Source organism: Plecotus auritus (genome assembly GCF_963455305.1).
Source record: "Plecotus auritus genome assembly, chromosome: 8".
Classification (NCBI taxonomy): domain Eukaryota; kingdom Metazoa; phylum Chordata; class Mammalia; order Chiroptera; family Vespertilionidae; genus Plecotus; species Plecotus auritus.
In genome coordinates, this window is record NC_137782.1 from 113,875,146 (window position 1) to 113,901,061 (window position 25,916).

The 25,916-nt window shown below is 55.7% G+C and overlaps 1 protein-coding gene across 5 annotated transcripts in view; it reads left to right on the forward strand.

Moving 5' to 3' along the window:
* Window positions 1–25,916, forward strand: part of PROM2 (prominin 2) — a 99,384-nt gene that overhangs the window by 68,790 nt on the left and 4,678 nt on the right. For 2 of the 5 annotated variants that reach the window (XM_080685892.1, XM_080685893.1), the window contains 13 exons: window positions 18,550–18,599; window positions 18,988–19,190; window positions 19,283–19,403; window positions 19,622–19,685; window positions 19,923–20,012; window positions 20,355–20,554; window positions 20,879–20,953; window positions 21,742–21,805; window positions 22,041–22,200; window positions 22,551–22,703; window positions 23,566–23,689; window positions 24,167–24,258; window positions 24,395–24,479. In XM_080685892.1, coding sequence (XP_080542018.1) covers window positions 18,550–18,599; window positions 18,988–19,190; window positions 19,283–19,403; window positions 19,622–19,685; window positions 19,923–20,012; window positions 20,355–20,554; window positions 20,879–20,953; window positions 21,742–21,805; window positions 22,041–22,200; window positions 22,551–22,703; window positions 23,566–23,689; window positions 24,167–24,258; window positions 24,395–24,479 — 1,481 coding nt within the window. Of the gene's footprint in view, window positions 1–18,549; window positions 18,600–18,987; window positions 19,191–19,282; window positions 19,404–19,621; window positions 19,740–19,922; window positions 20,013–20,354; window positions 20,555–20,878; window positions 20,954–21,741; window positions 21,806–22,040; window positions 22,201–22,550; window positions 22,704–23,565; window positions 23,690–24,166; window positions 24,259–24,394; window positions 24,480–25,916 lie in introns of those variants that run through there. The other 3 variants (XM_080685894.1, XM_080685895.1, XM_080685896.1) reach the window with 3 other exon arrangements.

Here is a 25,916-nt window from a genome sequence, read left to right on the forward strand (position 1 = left end):
CATAGTTTATGTTGCTGCTCATGTGGAATTGGACTTCTCCCAACGTTTAGAAATAAAAGAGAACTCACGCACTTCTGCTGGTAAGGTATGAATGCTATTACCACTTTGGAAAACGGCTTAGTGGTTTCTTATAAAGGTAAACACACACCTACCCATTGACCCAGAAATCTGACTCCTGAATATTTACCCAAGAGAAATGAAAAATATGTTCCAAAAATACTTATTCCAGAATGTTCCTAGTAGTACCATTGTTATTGGAAACAGCCCAAACGTATATCAGCAGCATGAGAAAAAAACAACAAGTGATGGCATATTTACACAATGCACTACTTCTTACTCAACATGAAAAGAATGAGCTACTGATGCCTGGATGAATTCCAGCAACATGTGGAGTGAAAGAAGTCAGAATGCTACAGTACATGCTATATGAGTCCACTCACATGAAACTAGAAAAGACAAAGCTGATCAGTAGTGATGGAAAACAGCAGCGTCACTGCCTCTTAGGGGGAGGGCTGCTGGGGAGGGCCACGGGGGCTGCCCAGGCTGATGAAAACGCTCCTTATTTTGACTGGATGTGGAATACATAGTGTGTATCTGTTTGTCAGAACTATACAGTTAAGATTTATGCTTGCAGTGTAGATAAAATCTTTCTGGAATGTATCTAAGTTTATGTGAGCAGGTGTATGATTTATGTCTCCAAGTTGAAAATGGAAGGTAGGAAATATTAACAGCCTGGCAGACTTAGAGTTGCAGAGTAGATTACATTAATTTCACTTCCAGGAACACTTTGGTGAAAGGGGAAACTGAAGACCTCTGCAGGATACAGGTACAGGATCCTTGGGTTTGCATTTTTAAGGATTTTTGGCCTTTTAGGAACTGCCCTGTAGTTCCCTTCTGTGTCACCAGGTGGCAGTGCTTTACCAGTCAGTCAGGGGCCTGGGAGGGGTCAGATCACAAGAGATACCTGCGCTGTCTGGAGCCAGGAAGGAACTGGTTTTGTTATGTCATCGTCACTCAGTTTTGAGCAAACAATATTACTCATCGTGATTATCTACTTGATTCAGCAGGCTTAGCGGAAAACGACTTTTATCTTTTTCCAAAAATTATATCTGGGGTGCAAACATGCCACCATTGCAGGTAATCAGGACAATGTGCTTATGGCTCCTTTGAAAGCTGGGTGGAGGAGGAGTTCCCAAACACGGAAATGTGATCTCCCTGTGTGGCTGACTTGTGGTGTGGTCCCCTGGGGATGAGTTTGAAAAAGTCTAAATGATTCACCTTCAGTGGTTCCTCCCTCACAGAGCCCTGTCCCCCAATTTTCCGTTTATCAATGAGCCCGCCTTCTTGATAATTGCTAGCATTTGCTGAGCATTTTCCATGCTGCAGGAACTGTTCTCCGTGCTGGCGGCAGGGGGCAGGTGTGTGTGTGTGTGTGTGAGGAGGGGTGGGGTGGGGGGTGGTGGGAGGAGAGCAGTAGGAACTTGGCCAGAAGAACTACACGAGGTCCTTGGTAGAGCTATACAGGGGTCATTGGGTCAAGACACAGCATGTTCAGTGGCAGAGAGATGGAGGCACAAAGGACTGTCACATCAGGGGCAGAGGCAATGTTGTGTCTGTGTCCGGGGACGGAGAGGTGTGGCAGATGTGGCTGGAGTTTACAGTTGGTTGTGAGAGGTTTGACCAGCGTGAGAAGATGCCCAGAATGCCAGGTCCACACAGGGCTGTGTTTGGTGGGGAGTGTCCAGGGGATGCTTCAATGACAGGAGAACTCCAGATCTCAGTGCCTAGTCTCACAAGGATTGGTTTTCACTCTGGCTGGGGCTGGTGTGTGTGTACACGGGGGTGTGGGTGAGGGGTGTTGGGTTTGGCAGCCCTGCCATGGTTCAGGGGTCCAGGCTGTGGGAGATGCCAACTTCCTGTGACATCGCCATCTGGACATGTGGCATCAGGGCCCCCTCTGCTTTGCTGTACCTTAGCCCAGAAGTAACTCACTTTACTTCTGCTTAGAGTCCATTCCCCAGAATTAGTCCCATGGCCCCACCCAGCCACGGGGGAGGCTGGGAAATGCAGTCTTGCTCAGTCTGATGGGACCTGAGGTGGGGCTGGATGAACGTGGAGAGCTGCCTTTGGAGCAGTGGTTGACAAATGCTGGGGACAGGACTTTATTAGGGGTACAAAGCCCGGGAGTGTTTTAAGCCAGGGAGTGTTATGGTCAGATGGGTCACCTGTAGTAACGCTTCGTGATGCTGTGGGTTCTGGGACAGGGCTGCCTGTAGCTGGTGTGGAGGTGCGGAGGCCCAGGGCTGCTCCAAAGGGTGGCAGGTGCTGTCTGATGGCAGGATTTTCTGCCAGAGAGAGTCGGAGAGAGGATTCCCACTGTGTCACCACTGCGACCTGAACACAGGCCACTTCTCCCCAAAAGCTTCCAGGCTGCCCCTGGATGCCGGCATCCACCCACGAGCAGCTACGCTGGCCCCCGAGGCTTGTTGTTGGAGCTCTGGTTGAGTGGAACCTGGAGGCCCTGAGCTGACCAGGGAGTTCTGCCTCCACTTCATGCCCAGATCCCGCTGCCTTTGCACCAGCGGAGCAGAAGCTCCTCCTCTTCGCTGCCCTCGGCTGCCCGCTGCCTGCAGGGACTTGCCTTCCCCCCTGGGTGCCCTGGTATCTGCACTCACCTGGCTCTCACCTGTGTATCTGGTGCCTGCTGTGCCCAGCCTGCTGCCACGCCTTGATGCCAAACCTTGTCCCCCTGCCGGTTGGTCACCTGATTGCCTCACAGGGACTCTGAAGTGAGTGTGTGTCTGCCTCAGGCTTTCTGCCTGGTCCCTGATTTAGCCTAGACCCCGGTTCTAGCTGATTCCCTAAGCTCTTGTCCTCCTGGCCCCATCCTCCTGACACCCATAATTCCCATTGGTCACCTTCTTTGAAGGGCTCGGTGCCTTCTCCTATGGGGTGCACCTGGCCTGGCCATCCTGGAGCAGTCTGAGCCTCTACACCAGCCGTGGGCAAACTACGGCCCGCGGGCCGGATCCGGCCCATTCGGCTGTTCTATCTGGCCCGCGGAGCCGAAAGAGCAGAGGGTTCTCTTGCTCTCCCCTCCGCTCCTTCACCAGCAGCAGTGTTAACATGGCAACGTCAGGAAACACGGCCGCAGCTCCTTCTTCTGAGTGGGCGGATTTATATCCGCCCATTCAGTAGAAGGAACAACCTCTCAATCTTCCAGAGGCTCCTTGTAATGCCCACGGACGCGTCTCCCGACATCACCCTGGGAATGTGTAGACACGTTATCATGGTGATGTAGGGAGACACGCCCCTGGAGAGCACAGTATCAGAGCCTTTCTGAGGTAAGATTAAGAGCTCTACTCAAACACAATTTTTTCCTGTTCCCACATTCTGTACATCACAATGACTTGTTAATAAAACAACAAAGACTTTCAGCTTTTAGGGCTTGTATCCACTGCATTTTTTTTCCCCACTGCGGACGCGCACAGCAGGGAAAAAGACACACAGAGGACATGTCACACTAGCCATGCTGCGGCTGCATTTTTTTGCTGATACGGATGCGGTATCAGTAACGCTACCGTGGCCACTAACCGCATGTGTTAGCGGCAAAACAAATGCATTTTGCGCTGCGTTTGCTTCTCCCCCTTGCGCCTGTAAAAATGCGTGCTACAGGGCATTTGTGTTAACATGCACCACTGCACATTAGCATCAACGCTGGTGTTAAAATGTTTGAAATGAATAAAACTATCGAAATAAAAAAAAAAGACTGTACCCTTTTATGTAATGATGTTTACTTTGAATTTATATTAGTTCATACAAACGCTCCATCCATGCTTTTGTTCTGGCCCTCCGGTCCAGTTTAAGAACCCATTGTGGCCCTCGAGTCAAAAAGTTTGCCCACCCCTGCTCTACACTGTGGTCATTTATCCCGTGGATGTCAGCTTTCACCCCCACTGCCCCTCCATTAGAGCCTCCGGGTTCTCCGTTACTGGTTTTTGTCCCCTCTCCCCCTGGGGCCAGGAAGGCCTGGCTGTGAGAGTGAAGAGCCTGATGCTCTGCCCTCGAGGGGCCCTGCCTCCTCAGCTAGAAAGATGTTTTCTGGGCCAGAGCTTCTCCTGCAACCAGTGGCCACCAGCTGTCAGTTTCGAGAGGCCAGTGTAACATGTCACCTGAGAAGGGCTGTGCACGGAGGAGCTCGAACGCCAGCCCCAGGCAGAGGCCCTCTCGATGTTGCAATCAGGCTAGTTGGGTCTTCAGTACCCGGATCTGAGATGGAGGAAGACTTAGATGACGGGAGGGAGGGAGGGCCTGTGGACGGAGAAGTCCCCGTGGCCGGGCTGCGAGGAACTTGCTAGGACTGTGATGAGTGACATTCACATTGAGTTTTTTCCCTTCCTCTGTGGCAGGTACCTTCCTCACCTCCTAACCATTACGCAAATACCCTTATGTACTAGTAATTCTTTGAGTGGTGCTGCAGGGTGGAGAAATGGTTAGCACCCAGAGTCCGGGCTGTGACCAGCCGCTGGGTGAGCAGGGGACGCAAGAGAGTCCTCCTGTGCCCCAGGTCTCTGACAGGAGGTGACCTTGCACGGAGGTGGAGAGGGTGCTGTGGGTGGAGCTGGGCCATTTGGTTTGGACATGAAGGGAGGGCCTGGGACCGCCAGGCGGAAGTCCCTGTGGTCACTCATTGGTGCCAGGGCACCGCGCTCCCTGCTCCCTGCTCCCTGCTCCCTGCTCCCTGTGGGGAGTGTGTGTGTTCCCGGTGCTGCATCACATCCGTGCCCACGGAGGGAGCACCCACCAAGGGAAATATGGGCGAGAGGGGAAAGGTTTAGTCTGACAGGCACAAGAGTCTATTTTGATGCAGTTTCTGGCGGATGTTTATGTTTCCTTCAGTACTATGTGTTTTGGTCCTAAAACGCTTTCACTACTTGGGGACTAGGAGAGCAGAGCATGAATGTATTGGGCAGCCAGACGTCACACCTTATTGTGCAGGTTAAAGGAAACCAGACACACGTTCTGACCTCTGCTCTGAGAGCAGAGCCATCTGCTTGGGACACCCACGGTGGCAGCGAAGGCGGGATCCACCCGGGTCCACACTCCCCTGTCCCCTGGGCCACAGACCCTGGCTTTGTTCCAGGCAGCAGAGCACCCAGCCCAAGGACCATGCTTCCAGCCCCCTGTCGCTATGTCCAGCCCTGGGGTCAAGGTCTGGCCAATGAAATGTACATTCAAGGTCTGGGCAGCTGGCTCAGCCAGGAGAGATAGCAGCCGCCCCTCCCCCCAGCTCTCCCAGGTTGGAATGTGTGTGTGATGACCGGACCTCCAGTTGCCATCTTTTCCCCAAGGTGATCACAAGGTTAGACACTGCCTGAGGATGGAGAGAAGGAGCCTGGGTGGCGGCTGCTGCACGAACATTGGTGAGCCACGGACTGCCACTCCAGTCTCATCTTATGTGAGAAGATAGTTCTGTTTGGTTTTCTATTGCTATTTTGAGTTTTCTGACATAGTCAATGGAATCTGATCTAACACATACACCCAACATAGAAGACCCCTTCTGGGGGAGTCAGCGTTCATACTCACAAATTAAAACAGTGAGAAGCTTTAACGTAAAGAAACCTGTCATAGGCAAAAGTCTAAAGATGTTGCTGGAAGATCCTTGTCCCTTGTTAATCAAACACTACGCTAGATACTGCATGACGGGACGTTGCAGATATAGGTAAGGTTACCGAGCAGCTTACGTTAAGATAGGAAGCCAGGCCTAGAACATCCAGGTGGGCCCACCAGATCAGAAGCAGAAGAGCCACCCAGAGAGATGAGGTGGACGAGGCGAGAGAAACACACAGACGGGAAGTCAGAGCGATTCCTGGTGTGAGAAGGGTTTGCTGCACCATTGTTGGCTGTGGGATGTGAGGGCTGCGTGCAGGGAGCAGAGAGCAGCTTCTAGAAGCTCAGGGTGGCCCACACTGACAGCCAGCAAGGAAACGGGGACCCCAGGTATAGGATCTCAGGGAATGGATACTTTCAAAGACCTGAAGGAGCATGGGGGTTGGCTGTACCCTGAGCATCAGACAAGAGCCCACACAGTCAGCTCGTGACTTCACCATGGTGAGACCCGGAGCCCAGGAAGCAGCGAGCCCTTGGGACTTCGATCACACATCGGGGAGATAATAAAGTTCATTGTTTTAAGTCACCAAACTTGTGGTGATTTGTTTCAGCAACAATAGAAAGCGGATACAGAGACCTCATTCCCTTTATCCAAAATATTAAACTTTGGGCAAAATAACACATGTGCGTTGATTTAAGAATGAACGTGTGAAAGGGATTGTACTGAAAATCAGCAAAGCTGCCCCTTCCCTTCTCTGCCCCAGTCACACTGCCCCCTCTTGGTTCTGTCTTCTGACACCTCCATGGTCACGCTGTATCCCTTCATTGACCCTCCTCACTCGGGAACACCCGGATGCCGAGTGAATCTGTATTCGGGGTTGACCTGACTGGTATGTGTGCTCTGAACGAATCCCTTTTCTCTGTTATATAATTTCCCTTGTTTGATAACTTGCATAATTTACTAGGCAAAGATGGTTAATTATTTCCAAATAGTCCATCAAGCCCCTCCTATAGCACATCCCTTATTCCAGAACCCACCCCTAGCACCCCTAGGACCTCACTCTCACTGCCCCTCTCCGGCCCCAGGCCGGCCGGCAGCTGCAGGTCTGCTAACAGCTTCCTCCGGAGCCCTCTCTTGGCCTCACTGGCTCCTGACACTGGTTTCCTGTGTCCTCCTCATCCGTGGCTCATGCCATCATTTTGGGGGGAGCACATCTCCCAGGGACAGTTTTAATCTCTCAGAACAGAAAGTGAATTGCAGTGTCTACTGTTCACAGAGCTGAAGATCCGCATAAGGGCGTTCTTGATGAACATGGAGGGAGGTGCCAGAAAACAGGGTCCGGAGGGGGAGGTGTGAGTGGGGCAGAGAAGGGAAGGGACGGCTTTGCTGATTTTCAGTATAATCCATTTCACAGTTTCCTTTTTAAATCAATGTGCATTGTTATTCTGCCAGAAGTTTCATATTTTAGATAGAGGGAATCAGGTTTCTGTATCCGATTTCTGTTGTTGCTGAAACAAGTCACCACAAGCTGGGTGACTTAAAACAAGATAATTGTACGTATTGTCTCCAGGCTGTGCGGAGGCACCGAGGCGCCATCTGTGGCACTTGGAGGCACTGCCCACTGTGTTCGGACACACTGCAGCTCTCCTTCCTGCCTTGGGAGTGCTGCGCCAGTGTCCTCCGCGTCTCGGTGGCACTGCCCTCCCGTCCTCTGCGTGTGGGAGGCACAGCTGTGCTGTCCTTGGTGGCACTGGGCACGCCGCTCCGCTCCGCGTCAGGGGCGCCGGAGCTCTGCGCTCTGCCTTGATGTCCCTGATGCAGGGTCCTCTGCTTTTGGAGTCACTGCCCCACAGCCCCGAGGTTTTGAAAGAATTGCTCAGTGTCCTCCCGTCTGTCCCCCTCTCCTCCCATGTGAAGGCTCCCTCACATCACTGGTCACTTGTCTCCTTCAGACGGAGCGCCGCCCAGCGGTCTCCTGCACTTGGAAACACTGCTCCATTGTCCATGGCACTTGGATGTCACTGCCCAGTGTCATCTCCATTTCAAGTCCTTCTCCTGCTGTCCTCTGCATTGGAATGACCAGCTGGAGCGAGGTGGGGACCCTCCCCGTAGTGCAACTGCTTTGCTCCCTGGTACGGTCTGTCCTGCCGGCACTTTAGCCCATCCCCAAGAGCCCCAGCTGTCCCCCAGGGAACCACGCAGGCTGCCCAGACCTTGGCAGGGAGTTCTCTGCATCTCCACACATTTCAGGGGCAGGTGTTACCCCCAAAGCCCAGCTGGCCTGCAACCAACTGAGGTTCCCCAAAGGTGCTCCCAGGCCCCCCCCTGCCCCCCTCCCTGGAGCAGCTGAGGAACCCAGTGCCCTGCCTACACCTTCTTCTTACACACACTCCCCAGCCCTGTATTGAGCTGGTCCCCAAAGCTGCCTGGTGCAGCATGCAGATGGGGAGGTGGGGTGGAGCTGGCCGCAGACAGCCCCTCCCCTTGCCCCTACAGGGAACTTTAGGCATGTGAGCTGGGGGTGTCCTTGCCCCCCAGGATAAGGCCCGGAGAAAGCAGCTCTTCACGCTGCAGGTTGGGGACTTGCATCTGGTCAGGAAGACACGGTCTCCTGTGGGGATGAACAGTTTTGCCATTGCCCCACTCATTTCACGGGGAGGGTGTGACTCCGAAGCCCCTCCCACAGTGTATGGTGCTCTGTTGTTTTGGGGACACAGACTGCTGTGTAATTCACACCCCACATCATGTCTGTGACACCTGAGTTTCAGTTAGTAGCACGTGTGCACGGGATGCGCCTGCCACAGTGGCAGCTCACCCTGGAGCGGCCTTCTCTAATGGAGGGGCGGGCAGAGTTCTCGCTGTGGGTCCCCCAGAGAGGACAGGGGCCCAGAAAAGCGGCCCTCCGGTTCCTTCCTGTGTACAGCGTCCTGCCTGGGGGTGCGCCTGCGAGGGGCTGTTGCAGGGGGCAGTGGTGCCTGGGACCAAGGGTGTCAGTGTGGTCCCTATGTCCTCTCCCCTGGTCAAGGGGGACTGCGACACTCAGCCCTTTCCTCAGCCTGGGTGATGCACACAAGAAAGGGAGATGCTGCTGGAGTGGGGCCCCGGGAGGGCTGGTCTGCGCGGCCCTCATCCCGCAGAGGTTGTGAGCTGAGGCTGTGACACTGAGGCTGTGACGCTGAGGGGGGGGGCCAGGCGTGGGCGGCCAGGTCTGTAAAGATGGAGGGTGGGTGGGAGAGGTGGGAGCAGACTGGGCAGGCAGGGCAGGTCTCTTGGCTGCTTCTGGCACAAAGAACAGAATGCAATGGGGTCTTTCCCTGAAACGCCCCCGTGCCCTCCTCCTGGCCCTCAGTGGCTCCCAGCCTGGCACAGGTGCTCTGGCCCTGCCTCTTCTGCTCCCACTGTCCCGGAGGGAGTAAACGCTTCGGAGCAGGGCCGAACAGCACAGGACGGTGGCACTGGGCCTCTGCAGGGGGCACCTTCGACCTCTTGGGCCTCTCGCATTACCAAGGCTTCTTGGTTGTCTGGCCTCATTACTGACTCGTGCTGACTTGCTGTCAGCTTTCTCCTTTTGTTTCCACAAATGGTTACGCATCTAAGAATCTGTCTGCCAATCGGCCATCATGCTTCCCCAGCTCCATTTCCTGCTGTGGGTTTGAACCCACCCTTCCCGTGGGCGGAGATTCTTCCGAATCCTCTCTCTGTCATCAGGACCAGGCACCTGAGCTCCGGGGTTTGTGTGGTGGTGTTGACAGGAGGCAGGCCCTGAGCCAGAGCAGGCAGCACGCCACCTGAAACTCCACCCTCTGGGCGGCACCGGTCTCCTGGTCACGGCAGCCTCCGCTGGTAGGGGCCTCTTGCCTACACCCTGTGTCTGCTCTGCACAGTCTCAAGGGGACAAGGCGGTCAGGTTTTCTAGCTGCAGTATAAGAGGTACCCAGGAGGAGGCTCGGGGTCCGACTGAGCTCCATCAGTGGTTCTGCCGAGCCCTGCAGAGGAGGGAAGGACGCATGGACTTCCAAAGAGCAGCCTCCCCTCACACCTGTGATAGGAAGACGGGGCTCAGGCCCTTTCCCACAGGCCAGCGGCTCATCTCAGCTGCACTGTTTCTGACGATGGGCTCCCAGGGGCAGAGCCTGCCCCCTGATGCTCAAGGGCAGTAGGAGGCCCCCAGTGCCCAGGCTCTGAAACCAGACTTCTGCCTGCCTTCTCCCGGGGACCACGGCCACAAGTACTGCAGGAGAGCGGGGAGCTGACCTGGAGAGAGGGGGGCTGAGGGGGTCAGGGGGTTGTGGGGGGGCCTGGGGGGGCTGAGGGGGCCATGGTAATGAGGAAGACGCTGTCTTCTCAGCTGACGCAGACACCAACGAGGCTTGAAGACAAGCAACCCTCTGGTCCCTGGCCAGGCAGAGGGTGCAGAACCTCCCCGGGGGCCTGGGCTGCCAGGACCAAAGCCCCCACGGCAAGGCCTCGTGGAGGGCCTCTAGCACTGGCCGCTTCTTCTGGAAGCTCCCCCTGCCACCGAGAGCCTGTGCGCCTGGGCCCTGCCCCCCGGCCCCCACCTGACCACTTCTGACAGGGAAGCTGCTTGAGGTCCCACAAGCCTGTGGCCTCCTGGCCGTGCCCCGGTGGCCCTGCGAGAGCCACGCCTGCAGTGGCTGTCACGGGAACCTTCCAGCACGTGCCCAAACCCCACGCGCATCCTTACTGCTTGGCCAGGCTCGGGAAATCGGTCCCAGGCACAAGGTGCTCACCAGGGAGCACCTCTGTGTCCGCCCCACCCTCCCTCACAGGCCCACCCACCCCACACCGGCAGATTTCAGCTGGAGACACTCCCATCTCTGCGGGAAGCACACTCATTTCCAAACTCTGGTCTTGAGAACATGTTTTATCTTCGAATGTTTTGAAATCCGCTTTCCTCAAGGCCAGGAAGACATTTATGGAGCATGTCTGTGTCTGGGGACTGTGCTGGGGCTGAGGTGGATGATACAAGTCCGAACACGTGGGGAGGCAGACGCGTGCACAGATAACGTCGGGGCCTGAAGGGATCCCTCACTGCGCTGGGAACGCCAGGGCCTCCAAGAGAAGATGGCACGGAGCCAAGGCTAAAGGATGGGCAGAAATGGGGTAAAAGAGAGGCGAGGAGAATGGGGGTAGGGCATCATGTGGGCAGGGAAGGGCAGAGAGGCGTGTACAGTGATAGTGAGCACTTCCGGAAGCTGCAGGGGGCTGAGAGCCCACTGCCCCTCCGTCCTACCCTCCCTCCCCAAGTGAGGGACCTGGTGGCACAGATGATGGCTTTCACTTACCCTGAGGCTGGTGCAGGGCGCTGAAGCACTGAAGGGCTTGACGCCAGGGAGTCACATAGTCTGACCTGCATTTTCCATGATGCATTCTTTTTTTTTTTTTTTTTTTTTTTTTTTTAAGAGAGTAGAAGGGAGGGAGGGAAGCACGAGGATGGGCAGGGGGAGAGATACCCATTGGTTGCCTCACTCACTCACTCACCCCGACTGGAGCCAGGGGATTGAACCTGCAACCAAGGTATATGCCCTTGACCTAGCATTGAACCTGTGACTCTTTGGTGCAGGGGTCAGCACTCTAACCACTGAACACACAGGCCAGGGCTTCCATGGTCCATTCTGGAGACCTTCTTGGGAGGTGGCACTGGAAGGACACAGTTGATTGTCTGGATGCAAGAATGAGAGACAAGAAACCAGAGTTGGTTCTAGGCTCATGGTGGTGGAAATTCTCCAACATATTCTCACCAAGGTAGCCCTTCATTCCCTTTCATGGAATTCTCACCTAAAACTTTCAGAATGACACTCATTGGGTGGTCTATGCATTTGGTGGGTTTTTGGAACAACTGTGACCAGCACCCTTTGAGTGCTACCTCCTGCTCAGAGGACTGTGCCCACACACCCACCGCCCACTGTGCTGGCCCAGCAGCTGTGCAGGCACCACGTAAGGCTATCACAGAGGGCTGGACCGTGGTGGCTGGGGGATGCTGCCTCCAGTGGGGCCGTTGTTTTCTTTCTCCCAAGATTCAGAATGTGGCCTGTGGTGCTGCGGGCTGTGCTGACTGCCTACCTGGGAGAACAGGTCCATTCTGATTGGCAGGACGGCCTGCTCTGCCTTGTTGGACACAGAGGATCCCAGACAGTGCATGCTGGGGAGAGCTTTGGCCCAAGGACTGTCGGAGACAGAGCAGCGGGCACAGGATCTGGGCTCCAAGCTCCCCAGGCCCAGTTCCAGATCCCATGCTTGTACTCCTCAAATGACTCCTATCCCTACTACAAATTCCCACTTCTCAGATCTCTCAGCGGCCTTAGCGGGTGTTTGCTTCTTGCCATCAAGTGTGTTCACTAGGGCAGTGCCCTGCTCTAGCATCGGTGGCCCATAAATGCCCGCTCTAGCCTCCGTGGCCCATGAATGCCCTCTCTAGCCTAGGTGGCCCGTTAATGCCCGCTCTAGCCTCAGTGGCCCATGAATGCCCACTCTAGCCTCCGTGGTCTGATGACCCGGTCTTTGTCCCCTTGGGTTGGTTTACGACCTGCTCCCAGGGCACAGGTGGACACCTAAGGCAGCAAAAAGAGGAACCAGCCCTCTGGTCTGCTGTTTTCTGAGGACAGCTGGACAGTTCCTCTTTCTGTTCCCAGAGGGTGGCCACAACGGCTGTCCTCCCAACTGCTTTCTGGAGGGTGGAGTCCCTCCCCTTGTCCAGGTCTCCACCTCCACACTCCCCTCTCCTAGCTCAGGGCTGTAGGGTTTAGGGACCATCAAACTGAGAATGTGTGAGCCAGGGGGTGGGAAAGTGGCCCCAGGAAGTGTTCCCAAGGTAACCATGGTTAGCTGATCCCAGGTCAATCAAAGAATTTCTAGGGCAGAGGACCCCAGGGGGTAGCAAGAGGAAGGGACCTGCGCGTATGCCCCGATGCCCAGAAAGGCATGAACAAAAGGAGGCAGAACAGCACCAAACTTGGAGCCCAATCCCACTTCTGAAAGCCCTCCAGTCTGCTGCAGGGGCATGGCTGCTGCCAGTGAGCCCAGCCCCCACACAGCCCATTTGCTCGACCCTCCAAAGAACTGGGTTACACCAGCAGTTTCATTTCTGCTCCCTCCAGCGCCCAGTGCGGGGCCTCTGAGCCCTGCCTGCTCTTCCAGGTGGGATTGTGGGAGGGGAGGAGTCTGGGGCTGGCCAGCCAGTCTGATGACAGATTGTTCCATCAAGATTCTGCCTGGGGCCTGGCCCGGTGGCTCAGTTGGTTGCAGCACCATCCCACACACCAAAAAAGGTTGCAGATTCGATCCTTGGTCGGGGTGAATGCAGGAGACAACTGATCGATATTTCTCTCTTTCTCCCCCTGCCCTCCTCTTTTTACCCACCCTCATGTGAGGATTAAAAAGAGAGAATTACTTGGGAAGGCCTGGTGTGGCCACTGACTCCGGAAGATCACTTCTTCCTGCCTCACCTTGTCCACTGCCAACAGGCAGATTCAGTGTCTTCATCAACCCTCTACCTTCACCTAAGAAAGAGGCTGGTACATTTGTCTTTTCTTGGAGAAATCCTGTCTTTGAGTTAATGGAATACTATGCCGCTATAAAAAAGAAGGAACTTTTATCATTTGGAACAGCGTGGATGGAACTGCAGCACATAATGCTAAGTGAAATAAGCCAGTTGGGAAAAGATAAATATCACATGATCCCACTCATATGTGGGATATAATGATCAACATAATTTTTTTAACTTAATAAATCTTTATTGTTCAGATTATTACAATTGTTCCTCTTTTTCCCCCCCATAGCTCCCCTCCACCCGGTTCCCACCCCACCCTCTGCCTCATCCATAGGTATACAATTTTTGTCCAGTCTCTTCCTGCACCCCCACACCCCCTTCCCCCCGAGAATTGTCAGTCCACTCCCTTTCTATGCCCCTGATTCTATTATATTCACCAGTTTATTCTGTTCATCAGATTTTTTTATTCACTTGATTTTTAGATTCACTTGTTGATAGATACGTATTTGTTGTTCATAATTTTTATCTTTACCTTTTTCTTCTTCTTCCTCTTCTTAAAGAATACCCTTTAGCATTTCATATAATACTGGTTTGGTGGTGATGAACTCCTTTAGCTTTTTCTTACCTGTGAAGCTCTTTATCTGACCTTCAATTCTGAATGATAGCTTTGCTGGGTAGAGTAATCTTGGTTGTAGGTTCTTGCTATTCATCATTTTGAATATTTCTTGCCACTCCCTTCTGGCCTGCATAGTTTCTGTTGAGAAATCAGCTGACAATCGTATGGGTGCTCCCTTGTAGGTAATTAACTGTTTTTCTCTTGCTGCTTTTAATATTCTTTGTCTTTTGCTCTTGGCATTTTAATTATGATGTGTCTTGGTGTGGTCCTCTTTGGATTCCTTTTGTTTGGGGTTCTCTGCCTTTCCTGGACTTGTAAGTCAATTTCTTTCATCAGGTGGGGGAAGTTTTCCGTCATTATTTCTTCAAATAGGTTTTCAGTATCTTGCTCTCTCTCTTCTTCTGGCACCCCCATAATTCGGATGTTGGTACGCTTGAAGTTGTCCCAGAGGCTCCTTACACTATCTTCAAATTTTTGGATTCTTTTTTCTTTTTGCTTTTCTGGTTGAGTGTTTTTTGCTTCTTTGTATTTCAAAACTTTGACTTGATTCTTGCAATTCTGTAGTCTGCTGTTAGATCTCTGTATAATATTTTTTATTTCAGTCAGTGTATGCTTAATTTCTAGTTGGTCCTTTTTCATATCCTTGAGGGTCTCGCTAAATTTATTGGCCTTTTCTAGAAAATTCTTGAAAAACTTTGTAACCGTGGTTTTGAACTCTATATCCAGTTGTTTGCTTTCCTCCATTTCTTTCATTTGTGATCTGTTTCTTTGTATCCGCATTTTGGCTGCTTCCCTGAGTTGATAGAGTGGCTTTGTGTGGTAGGTGTTCTATAGGGCCCAGTGGCTCAGCCTCCCCAGTTACCTGAGGTGGACACTGTTGGTGCACCCCTTTGTGGGCTGTGTGCACAGTCTTGTTGTAGCTAAGCCTTGATTGTTGTTGGTATCACTGGGAGGAATTGACCTCCAGGCCAATTGGCTGTGAGGATCAGCTGTGTCTACGATGGGAGAACTTCTGTGCTGGAGACACCCTATGAGACAAGACTTGCAGAAGCCTCTGTGCTCAGCTTGGATGGGGTGGAGTCTCAGGGCAGAGCAGACAGCATTAGTTTCCCATCAGCCCTGCCCTAATAAGCCTCTGTGTCTCAGTGTCCCGTGGTAATCACTGCAAGCACCTCTGAGAGAAAGCCGCCCTCGAGTTCCGCCTGCTGCCAGAGAGTCCAGTTTCTCTCCAAATGAGTCTGGGTCCCCAGAGTCTCGCCTGGAACTGGAGTTCAGTGCAGTCCGGAGCTTTTGTCTCCCTCCCACTTGAGAAAGCCAGCCGTGTACTCAGTTGCCTGCCCTCTCCGCGCACGCCTCGGTACCTCTGCCTTCTGCAGTTTCTCTGAGTCTCAGTGTGCTTTTCTTTTTCCTGACAGTCCAGTTTCACCCCGTATGAGTCTGGGTCCCCAGAGTCTTGCCCGGAACTGGAGTTCAGCGCAGTTGGGAGCTTTTGTCTCCCTTCCGCTTGAGAAAGCCAGCCACGCACTCAGTTGCCAGTCCTCTCCGCACGTGCGTCTCAGTACCTCTGCCTCCTGCAGCTCCTCTGAGTCTCAGTGTGTTTTTTTCTTTCCTTCTAGTTGTAGAATGTCCACTCAGCCGGCCTTCCTGTAGTTCTGGATGATGTCTGTTTTGTCTTTTAGTTGTAGTTTTGAAATTGTTGTGTGAGGCAGCAGTTTAGGTGTTTACCTATGCCGCCATCTTGGTTTCTCTGATCAACATAATTTGATGAACAAGAATAGATCCAGAGACAAGTGGCAGGGGAGGGGGGTGGTTAGACAGCAACCAAAGTACTTGTGTACATGCATATTAGCATAACCAATGGATACAGGCACCGGGGCGGTGGGGGCTTGCCTGGGGTGAGAATGGCTGGGGGTGGGGGGAGGTGTGTGTGAATTGGGGAAAAAGGTGGCTTATGTAAAACTTTAGACAATAAAAAAAAAATAGTTACTTAACAGAAAAAAAAAAAAAGAGAGAGGAAGGGTGAGGGACAAGCCTGGGCCTGGGCTGCTTATGACCCCAAGCCCCAAAGGTTTCTAGTGCTCCCCAGGAAGTGGGGACATAACTCCACTGTCCCCAGTGCGCCCAACTCAGAAAATACTAAAAAAAGCCAGATCGTAGCTACTGATTGCTTCATAAGTGGATGGGATTCAGCTGGGAAAGGGGTATTTCCATCCTGCTGGTGGCAGAACTGAAGTCAGAAAGCCATCGCCAGGCGAGTAACTTTTTAACAGCTTCATTTGGAGGAGGAGAGAAAGAGGAGGGGCAGGCAGGCTCCGGAAGAGCAGCCCTTCCTGATGGCAGCCTGGGGGCAGGGCGGCCCAGCACAGGCGCTGGGCTCAGGTGAGTCAGACAGGAAGGATGGGAGTTGGGTACAGCCTTCATTTATGCGGCAGTGCCAGGGCAGAGTGGTCAGGGGCCTCCCGCCACATACTTGCCTTGGGCCTCCAGGGGCAGTGCTGCCCCCACACACACACCCCCGGAACCGAGGAGCCAGGACACCCCTAGCCCATTCCTCAGTGATCCTCGTCTCTGAGTCACCCTTTGATGAGGCCCCGTTTCCTGTGTGTACCCCGTTATTAACAGGACTTTTCCTTCCACCACTGTGCCTCTTGTCCCCCAGTTCTAAGAAAACTGTGGGACAGTGATGGGAAGGGAAAGGATGCTGCTGCCAACTTGATCCTGACTCAAATTTAAGGAACCCCCCTCCCCATCATGAGCAGCAAAAAATCCTTGAGCAACTCACTCACCCCAAAAACCAGGGCAGCAGCCCCTCCCTCCAGGGCTCCCATGGAAACTCACAAACTCCTATTACTTCTTTGGACACAAACAACACATGTGTCAGGCAAAGACATTGGGCATTAGAGATGAGCAGAAAAGGATAAAAATCGACCGTGATTTTAGCCGGCTTTACCCAGAGCTGCTCGCGTTGCATGCCTTCCCTCGTGTCCTGTTACGTGATCAGCCATTTGCTCGCATTAGTGCCCTGTGAGTATCTTCCAGGTCAAAGAGCCATTTCCACAGCAGTTTCTTTAATGACTGCCTGGGGGGTCATGTGAGATGCACATTTTACCGATTCCCTCATCGGGTGGCCATCGGGGTGGGTTTGGTGTGATGGATAATGCTGCCAGGATCATCCCCATCCGCTTGGCGTATTTCCCCAGGACCTGCTCAGCCACAGGCAGTGTCTCGGTATTAGGCACACAGCCATTTAGAAAGCAGAGGCCTGTGTAGACACATCGCGGGGTATAGCCTGGATCAGTTCTCACAGCTGTGACTGGATGGGGCACTCCTGGGCCAGAGGGCCCACCTTGGTGGGGATCTGCCCACCCAAAGGCCTGTGCCTGCCTGAGTGGCTCCTTCGAGAACCACTCGGGTCAAAGCCTGGTGGCCTCTCTGCTCCAGATGGGCCTGGCAGCAGAGGTGTGGGCAAGAGGACAGCGGGCCCCAGAAGGAGCTGGAAGAGGAGCCTGGCTCCTAGGCCTGGAAGGCTGCTCTTGCCACCCTGGGTGGCTGTTTTTCCAGCCCCCAGTCTGGGCTGCTGGTCTGAGCACAGAATATAATATTTGAAATTGGGCCACCATAGCCAATCCAGAGCTACTGAGTGCGTCTCTAACCCAGCTCGGAGGCAGCCCTCCCAGGAGGACCTGGGGAGGGGCTAGAGCTCCCAGGCTCCCACAGCCCAGGTGCTGAGGGCGGTCCTAACAGGCCCTGCCCCCAACTCCAGGCCTCCACCCTGCCCTTCCAGCGCTCTGGGCCAGCGCCCAGGTAGCTCTGGAGCCCAAACCTGTCAGGCCAGTTTTGAGATATGAAGGACGGAGGCTGGTGAAGGATGCACAGCCGGCCCTGTGCGCCTCCCGCACTCTCTGCCGCCTGAGCCCACATCCGCCTGCCCTGAGCTGCAGGCGACCTCATGGCGCCTCTTCTGGGCCTGGGCCTGGGCCTAATGCTGGCCCTGAGTCTGCCGGGGGCGCGGGCTATGGACTGTGAGTCCCTTGGCCCAGCTACGCGCCTGACCTTCACGCGGGCAGCCAGGGACCGGTGGCTGGCCCCTCGTGTGCGCGCTCCAGGGCCCCTGGACCATCTCTATGGTACAGTGGGTCGCTTCCTCTCCACTGTGCAGCTCAACCCCTTCCCTGCCGGTGAGTGTGCTCTCCCCAGGCGGGCCACGGGCGGGACTGGGTCCTGGCCAGCACCCTGTCCCCTTCCATCATGGAGCAGGGTTTTTGGAGGGCGGGATCCCCAGCATTCCCACCCCCATCTTCCTGCCCAGGGGCATCACCTGGAGACCCTTCTAGGATCTTCCTGTGTGACCTTGGGTGAGCCCTTTTCCTCTCTGAGCCTCAGTCTCTGACCTAATATAGAGGTTACATTAGAAGTTCCCAAAGCGTTGGCTAAGATTTCTTCTGGGTCTAGTGGTGGTAGGGGCTGGGAGGAGCAGGAGGGGCTGCAGGGTCCTCTCAGCCTGTCCCCTGCCTCTCCAGGGGAGGAGCTGCTAGGCCAGGCTCTTCTCCACTCTTAACCAGGCCGGTGGCTTGGCTTCCTGCTTCAGGGCCAGCCTGAGGGTCCAGGAGGAGGGGCTGGCCAGGCCTTCCCTCAGCCCCTCCATCCTGAGGCCTGGGCATGATGGCCAGGGGCTGTGGTGACACTGCCTTCTCCCAAGGTTCCTTGGTGGTGGGAGGAGACTCTCCAGAGAGCCCATCTCTCCTGGTGTGGGGGTGGGAACAGGGGCAGAGCAGTCGCTGCCTCAAGCCCCCAGCTTGACTTTTTCCATAGAGCTGGTGAGGAACTTGCTGAATGAGCCGGCCTCCGTGAAGGTGGATGAGGTGAGTCTGGGCAGGGTGGAGAGGGAGTTCAGGCTGAGCCTGGGGGCCAGAAGTTCCGGCCCCCTCAGCTCAGCCCGCCTTGCTGGCTGTCCCCCAGGGTGGGTCTTGGGCATCCCTTCCTCTCTTTCATAAGCCCTGCAGTCAGCAGACCTGATTTCAAACCACAGCTCTGCCATTAACTGGGGTTTGCAGTGAAGCCCGACCTCCCTGGAGGGCAGTTTCCTCAGTTGTAAGGTGGTAAACAACAATAAGGACATGTGAACTTGCATGGGTTCAAGGACATTCGTGAAAGTGCCTGCTGTGTGCATCAGCCCTCCTGGTTGCCCCAGGGTGTCCTGCAGGGCAGGCTGGTTGGTGGGTCAGAACAGCCTTGTCGCCTGCCCTGCAGGTGGTGCGGTACGAGGCTGGCTATGTGGTGTGTGCTGTCATCGCGGGCCTCTACCTCCTGGTGGTGCCCACTGCCGGGCTCTGTTTCTGTTGCTGCCGTGGCCACCAGCGCTGTGGGAGCCCAGTGAAGACGGAGTACAAGGAGATGGCCTGTGAGCGCGGCACCCTCATGACCTTCCTGCTGCTGACCACCCTCGTGCTGCTGTGAGGGGTGCCCGGCTCAGGCGGGAGGGTGGGCCCAGGCCCAGGTGCCCAAGGACATCCAGCGAGTTCCTTCCTCCGCCCCCATCCCACAGGATTGGTGTTGTCTGTGCCTTTGTCACCAACCAGCGTGTGCATGAGCACATGGGCCCCAGTGTCGAGGCCGTGCCCGAGACGCTGCTCAGCCTCCAGGGCCTGGTCTCTGATGTCCCCCAGGTGAGCCCCGGGTAACACCTCACCACATGAGCACCAGGCCTAGGCAGGTCAGAGCAGAGTGGGTCCTGCAAATTAGCCCAAAGGGGGCTCCTTCCAACATGTACTTGGCTGCCCTCTGCTGGAGAGTCACTGTAATACATAAATGCACCCCTGAGTCGGGGGAAGGTCTGGGAAAGGATGGAGGGGGTGCTGTCAGGTGACCAAACTGTGTTGCCTAGGAGCTGCAGGCTGTGGCACAGCAGTTCTCCGTTCTCCAGAATCGCGTCTTGAAGGACCTGGATGGTGAGGATTAGAGCTGGCTGGCAGCTGGGCCAGCCCCTGGGCCCCGATGCCCAGGTCTGTCTTGAGGGGCCCTCTCATCCCCTCATCCTGGGCTCCCCCTGGGAATATCCTCACAGAGGTGGGGATTGGGACCAGCTGGGCAGTCAGGCTGCTACAGAACCTGGGGAGGCTGGATGAACCGGCAGGGAGGGCTCTTGCGCCTGGGGACCAGCCCTCAGACTGCCCTGTGCTCTTCAGGTGTTGCCGTGAGCATCGGGAGCGTGATCCATACCCAGCTCAGGAGCGCGGTGTATGAGATGCTGGCCTCACTGCTCAGCCTGGGCCAGGGTGAGTGGAACCAGCGTCCTGGGTGGTGTCTCTGGAGGCCAGGCCCCACCCTCACTCGCCCCGGATTTCTTTTGCCGCCTTAGCCAAGCCCCACCCTTGGCTTTGTCCTAGGATCCCCTTGGGCACCCTTGCCCAGATCCTGCTTGAATGCGCCCTGGGGCCATTTCCCTTATAACTGTTGAGGTTAGAGGTCAATGTTGGCATCTCCCTTTGGCTGGGTGGGGGCGGGGGGGGGGGGGCGGGGGAGATGTTCTGCTTCCCTCCAGGCCTCTGAGGATGCCGGCAGCAGTGGGGGGACTGCTCAGTCAAGATTGTGTGTGTGTGTGGGGGGGTGTCTCTCAGCCCTGCAGGTCTCCGTGGACCACCTCCGAGTCCTGAATGCCACCCTCCTGGAGCTGCGGGAGGGGCAGCAGGACCTGGATCAGGCTATTTCGGTGCACCGAGAGCGCCTCCGTGGCTTGCTGCAGGAGCCCAGCTGCCAGGGCTGCCAGGAGACCCTGAGCCAGGCCCATGTCCTGAAGCTGGGAGCTGACTTTAGCCAGGTGCAGGCCAGAAGAGGCCGTTAGAGTGAGGGGGGCTGCCCTGCCTGCTGCCCCCGGAGTCCCCTGTTTCCCGAGGCAGACTCCCATGCTTCTCCACCCTCCCGGGGCTAATGTTGGTCATCCTGGCAGAGGGGCAACAGCTTTCCTATGGCACAAAGTGTGCCATGAGCTCCTTGAGGTCTCACTGCCGCCCAGGACAGAGGGCTCTGCTGGTCCCGACATTTTACACATGAGGACACTGAGGCTTCAGTGGCCTCTGCCCCCATCTTCCCTCAGGGATTCCTTTCAGGCCTTTGTCATTACCCACCTCCCCTCCAATTTCAGGTGCCCCATGTGGACGATGTCCTTCATCGCCTGGAGGGGGTCCCGGAGGCCAACTTCTCCAGCATGGTCCAGGAGGTGAGTGCCTACCCTGTCTACCTGGCTTCTCCCGCTCCTGCCAGAGAACTCACAGTGAGGAGCCTCAGTTTCCCCCTTTCGGGTGCTTGCCCAGTTGAACCTAAGACTTGGGTCAAAGCAGGGCCTCACCATCACATGGTACCCAGGGCTGGAATCTTGCGATGGATGCCAGTTCTTGAGTGCACACTGTCTGGTGGGGGAAGCAGGCCCGGAACTCAGAAGCAAGAGCTAGGACCCTCAGGGTGTGGGGGCTGGGTAGCCAGGGAGGGAACCTGCAGCTGAGCCCCGAAGGCAGGCAGGCAGGATCTCCTGGGTGGACATGGCTGTGGGGGACCCCACAGCATGAGCCAGCACCTGTGACCCAGGGCCTGGAATGCCTGAGTTGAGGAAATGGTGAGGCTGTGTGAGGTGGCTGCAGCAGAGGGTTCCAGGAGGAAGGAGTGGGAGCTGAGGCTGCGAGAGTGGGTTAGAATGGACTCTAGGGAAATACACCTAGCAGTCATGTGCAGGACAGATGGGAGACATGGGAGTCTACTGCAATAGTCTAGGCACGAGGGCTGGGGATCAAAAGGAGGGTCATCGAGGAGCTCTGGGGAGGTGAGTCAGGCAGGGCCCAGGAAAGGGAAAGAAGCCATCGACCAAGAGAACCAAGGGAAGGCTGTTTCCCAATTTCCAGAGTTGGGAGCACAAAGTGAGATCCCCTCCCCCTGGGCCTGGTGGTGTCGAGGTCCCCACGCGGGGATCCCCAGGTATAGAGCGGGAGGCACAGCTGCCTTTTGCTCTGGCAGGAGAACAGCACCTTTAACGCCCTCCCACTCCTGGCTCCCTTGCAGTTGGCCGATGTGGTCAAAGGTAAGGCCCTGCCCAGGGGCCAGGCTGGCTGCCCAGCATGCCACCCCACTCCACCCCTAACGACAGGCTCGCTGATTGAGGAGTGGGGCCGTGGGTGGAGGCTGACGGCTGTTCCTGGGCTGGGCCTGGACAGAGTGGGCCCTCTCTGTGGGTCCCAGGTGATCTTCCTGCCCATCCTTCTCCCTGGGCCCCTGGGTGCCTTCCCCAACCCATAAGCCCCTGCTGCTTATGGCAGAGCTGAAGAAGGCAGTGGCCCAGCAACCTAGAGGGCTGAAGACACTGGCCAAAGCGTTCCCAAACTGGGAGGCGGCCTCTCGCTGGAGCCAGGCACTGGAGAAGGTGGAAAACAGTAGCCGCCCCTACCTGAAGGAGGTGCAGAGATACGAGAAATACAGGTGCTCGGGACCCATGGGGGTGGGGGTGGAGTCAGCAGCCCAGCCTCTTGGTCACCAGGGCCCCATTACAGTTCCCATCAACTCCTTGTTGTACTAAGCCTCTGCCTCCTTTTAAGCCAAGATCCTTTACTCCTTGGGCCCCTGTGTCCCAACCTTGGCTGCGTGCCCTTGAGATCTGAGCCTATAGACCCCATAGGAGCGGGGCGGGGGGGGGGGGGAGGGAAAGGGGGTGTCAGGAAGTGTCCAAATCTGCACTCTAAGTCCCCAGCCTTGGGGTTAGTGGCCCCACCCAGCCACTAGGTCCTATGCTAGCCTATCCCTCCTCAGTGACACCCGCTTCTCTGTGGCAGGTGGATTGTGGGCTACATTCTGTGCTCTGTGGTCCTGCTTGTGGTGGTCTGTAACCTCGTGGGCCTCAACCTGGGCATCTGGGGGCTGTCTGCCCAGCGGGACCGCAGCCACTTGGAGGCCAAGGGCAGGGCTGGAGCCCGCATCCTCATGGTGTAAGAAGGGTGTAGAGAGGGTAGGGTCTCTCCCGTCAGGCTGGCCAGGTTCCCCTGTGCCCACGGACACTCCTTCTGTCCTCGGCACTGAGAGACTGACTTGCTGGGTGGTCATGGCAAATTAGTAACCCATCTGGGCCCCATAACAACACAGAAGCACTTACACCTCCACACCAGTTGCAATGATAGTAACCAAAGGGCACTCCCACTGAGCCCAGACAGAGCCTGGGATCTTTCTTAACCCTGCCTCCAGGCAGCACCACCAATAGGAGGTGGCCCCAGAGATAGAATCTATTTGCTCTGGACTAGATGGTCTCTAAGGCCAGGACTGACACATTCAGTTGTGCAGGCTGCTCACTGCATAAGGGTGCCTGGCCAAAGGGGTGGGTGGGGGCTGAAATCCAGCCCATGTTTTACTCTCTAAGCTCAGGCCCCAACATGGGGCTGTGCCTACCTCCCAAAAAAGCCCTACAGGTCAGCTGCACTGGTCCCGCTCAGACCCTCTAAGTTGTGCCTGCTGGTGGGTCATGGCTGGCTGTGACAGGTGGCCCTGTTGAGGGCTGAGCTCTGGAGCTGGTCACCTCTATGTGCCCTGGGCCCAGGGGGCAGCAGTCCTGTCTCTTTGAGCAAAAACAGTTACCCTTTCCTCTAGGATGCCAGCTCCCAGCGACATTGAGGATGGGGGTGCACGGGGTGGGGACAGTCAGCATTTCTAACTCTGGGCCAAGGTGGTGGAGTCCTCTGAGTTTTTCTCCCCAAAGGGCTCTGCCCTGGAGCCAACTTGCTGACCACGCTGGCCTGGGATGTGGGTGGGGACAGAGGGTCTCTCTTGCCTCAACCCCCACCCTTCTGCCTTCCCCAGTGGGGCCAACCTCGGCTTCCTCTTCGCTGCACCCCTTATCCTCCTCGTCTTCTCCACCTTCCTGGTGGGCGGCAACGTGCAGACACTGGTGTGTCGGAGCTGGGAGAGCGGGGAGCTCTACGAGGTGGGTGGAAGGAGATATGAGCACAGAAAGAGGGTGGAAGGAAGTGGGGGCCAGAGAAGGCAAGAGGGAGAGGAAGGGGCAATGATGAAGGCCCAAGAAAGACAGAAAACCACCAATAGGTGAGGAGTGGGAGCAAGAGCCCATGAGTGCCTGGACTGATGCCCAGCCCCAGGGCGGGGACTCCCAGACCTCAGCCCTCTTTCTTCAAACTCTGCGAACTGAGGGTCCTGGTTCCTCAGTGCTTCTAGCAGGTAATCCCAGATTCTCTGTTGCAGACCAGGCTACCTCCCTCCCCGTTTGTGGGAAGGGTCCCTGCTGGGTGTTAGGGCCCAGGGTGATTTGAGTTGGAGGCAGGTTTGGGCTGGAGTCAAAGGGGTATGTTGTCTGCTAAGCCAGGATGTCATGGGACTGGGCCCTTGGCTGGGACAACCTTACCCCTGCCCACTCCAGGCTCATTTCTCTCTGACCCATCTCCAGTTTGTTGACACACCAGGGAACTTGCCCTCGTCCATGAACTTGTCCCACCTTCTTGGTCTGAAGAAGAACATCAGTATCCTCCTGGCTTATCAGTGAGTAGGAAGCCTGGGCTGGGACAGGGTGTGAGGAAGAGCGGAGGTGGGTGTCCCATTAGGGTGACGTCAGTCCCCTGGCCATCCCCTCTCTCATCTTTGACACCCATTGTCCCCCCCCTCCGCCCCTCCTCAGGCAGTGCAGGAAAGGGGCTCCGCTCTGGAGGGTCCTGCAGCTCAATGACTCCTATGACCTGGAGACGTACCTGGATCTGAGCCAGGTGAGGGAACCAGAGGATGTGGGCACCCTTCCTATAGATCCCCCTCCTCCGGTCTTGCCTCTGTGGTGGGACCATCTCCTTGAACCTAAGATGTCTGCAAGAGCAATTGAGGTGCCTCAGGTCCAGAGGCCTTGATGGCAGCTAGGGGCCTGGCCAAGGGCTAGAGCCCAGGAGGTTTCTGGGATGTGCAGGTGGGTGGGTGAGTGCTGGGGCCGTGGCCAGCTCTGAGCATTGTGCTCCAGGAAAACTGGACACAGCTGAGGCGGTAGTAGGGAAGGCTGGTGACAGTGAGTAGGAGGCTGAGGGTGTGTCCTGCCCGGGACAGGCATTGGTTGGTATGCTGCAGTTGGGATGGGGTGACAGTGAAAACGATGGTGATGAAGTTGGGTATCACTAGGGATGGCCCCTTGCTGAGCTTACACTGTCAGTCGGTGGCAGTATTCAATCCCTCAGCCACTGGACTTTGCCAGAGCTTGGTGCATAGAACGGGGGAAAAGGATCCATGCCCATAGGAAACAATTCTGGGACAGAGGAGGAAGAGCTACTTCATGAGAGCTGCTTGGAGAACAGGGTTCTCCTGAGGGTGTATGTTCTCTCCTTTCCTCTCTCCACACCTAAGGCTGGTGAGGGAGAGTTCTTTGACTCCCAGGCCCCCAGGGAGCTTTTCCCAAGCATGTCCTGGGAACCCCCCACCCCTGCCCCGAGCATGCTGACTCCTGATTCTCCATCCTGAAAACCTTCCAACTCCTCTTGAACCCATCACTCATTCTCAGCCCACAGGACAGCATAGTACCTGAGTCCTGCCAGCCAGCATAGCCACATGGTCCAGGTGACAGTCCCAACTCCATACCTATAAATGGGGGCCTTAGCTTTATCCTCCTCCAGTGTCTCTAACCAGACAAGATGCCCACAGAGCAGGTGATACCGGGTTTCAGTCACAACAGACACTGCCCATGGAGGAAGGCTGGCCAGGGAGGGCTTCAGCAGGGGCCTGGGCAGAGCGACCCTGCTCTGCTGGCTGGGAGTCATGACTATTGTGGGGAGGGGTCTCAGCTGGACCTGGGAGGGGAGGGTCCAGCTCACAGAAGAGTTTGGACATTAGGGCCTCAGGTTCAGAGGAACTGGGCAGTCCTTGGGGCATCTGGCAACATCAAATGTGACCTTAAGAGTGCTTGTCCTCAAAGAGCTGGTGAGGCAGAGATAAGTGTGACAAGGTGTGCTTCCCAGGGCACCAGGAGAGCTCTGGCTGCCTTCAAATATCTCCTGTACCTGCCTGTCACGGATGCCTCTGAGAAAGAATTAGGCCTTTCTCCCCCTGGGAAGGCAGGGTGGTGGGCAGGAGGGGACAATAGCTGGGCTCCATTCTCTAACCTGCTGTGAAACCTCGGGCAGGTGAGTGCCCCTTTCTGGACTCAGTCTCTCATCTGTTAAACATGG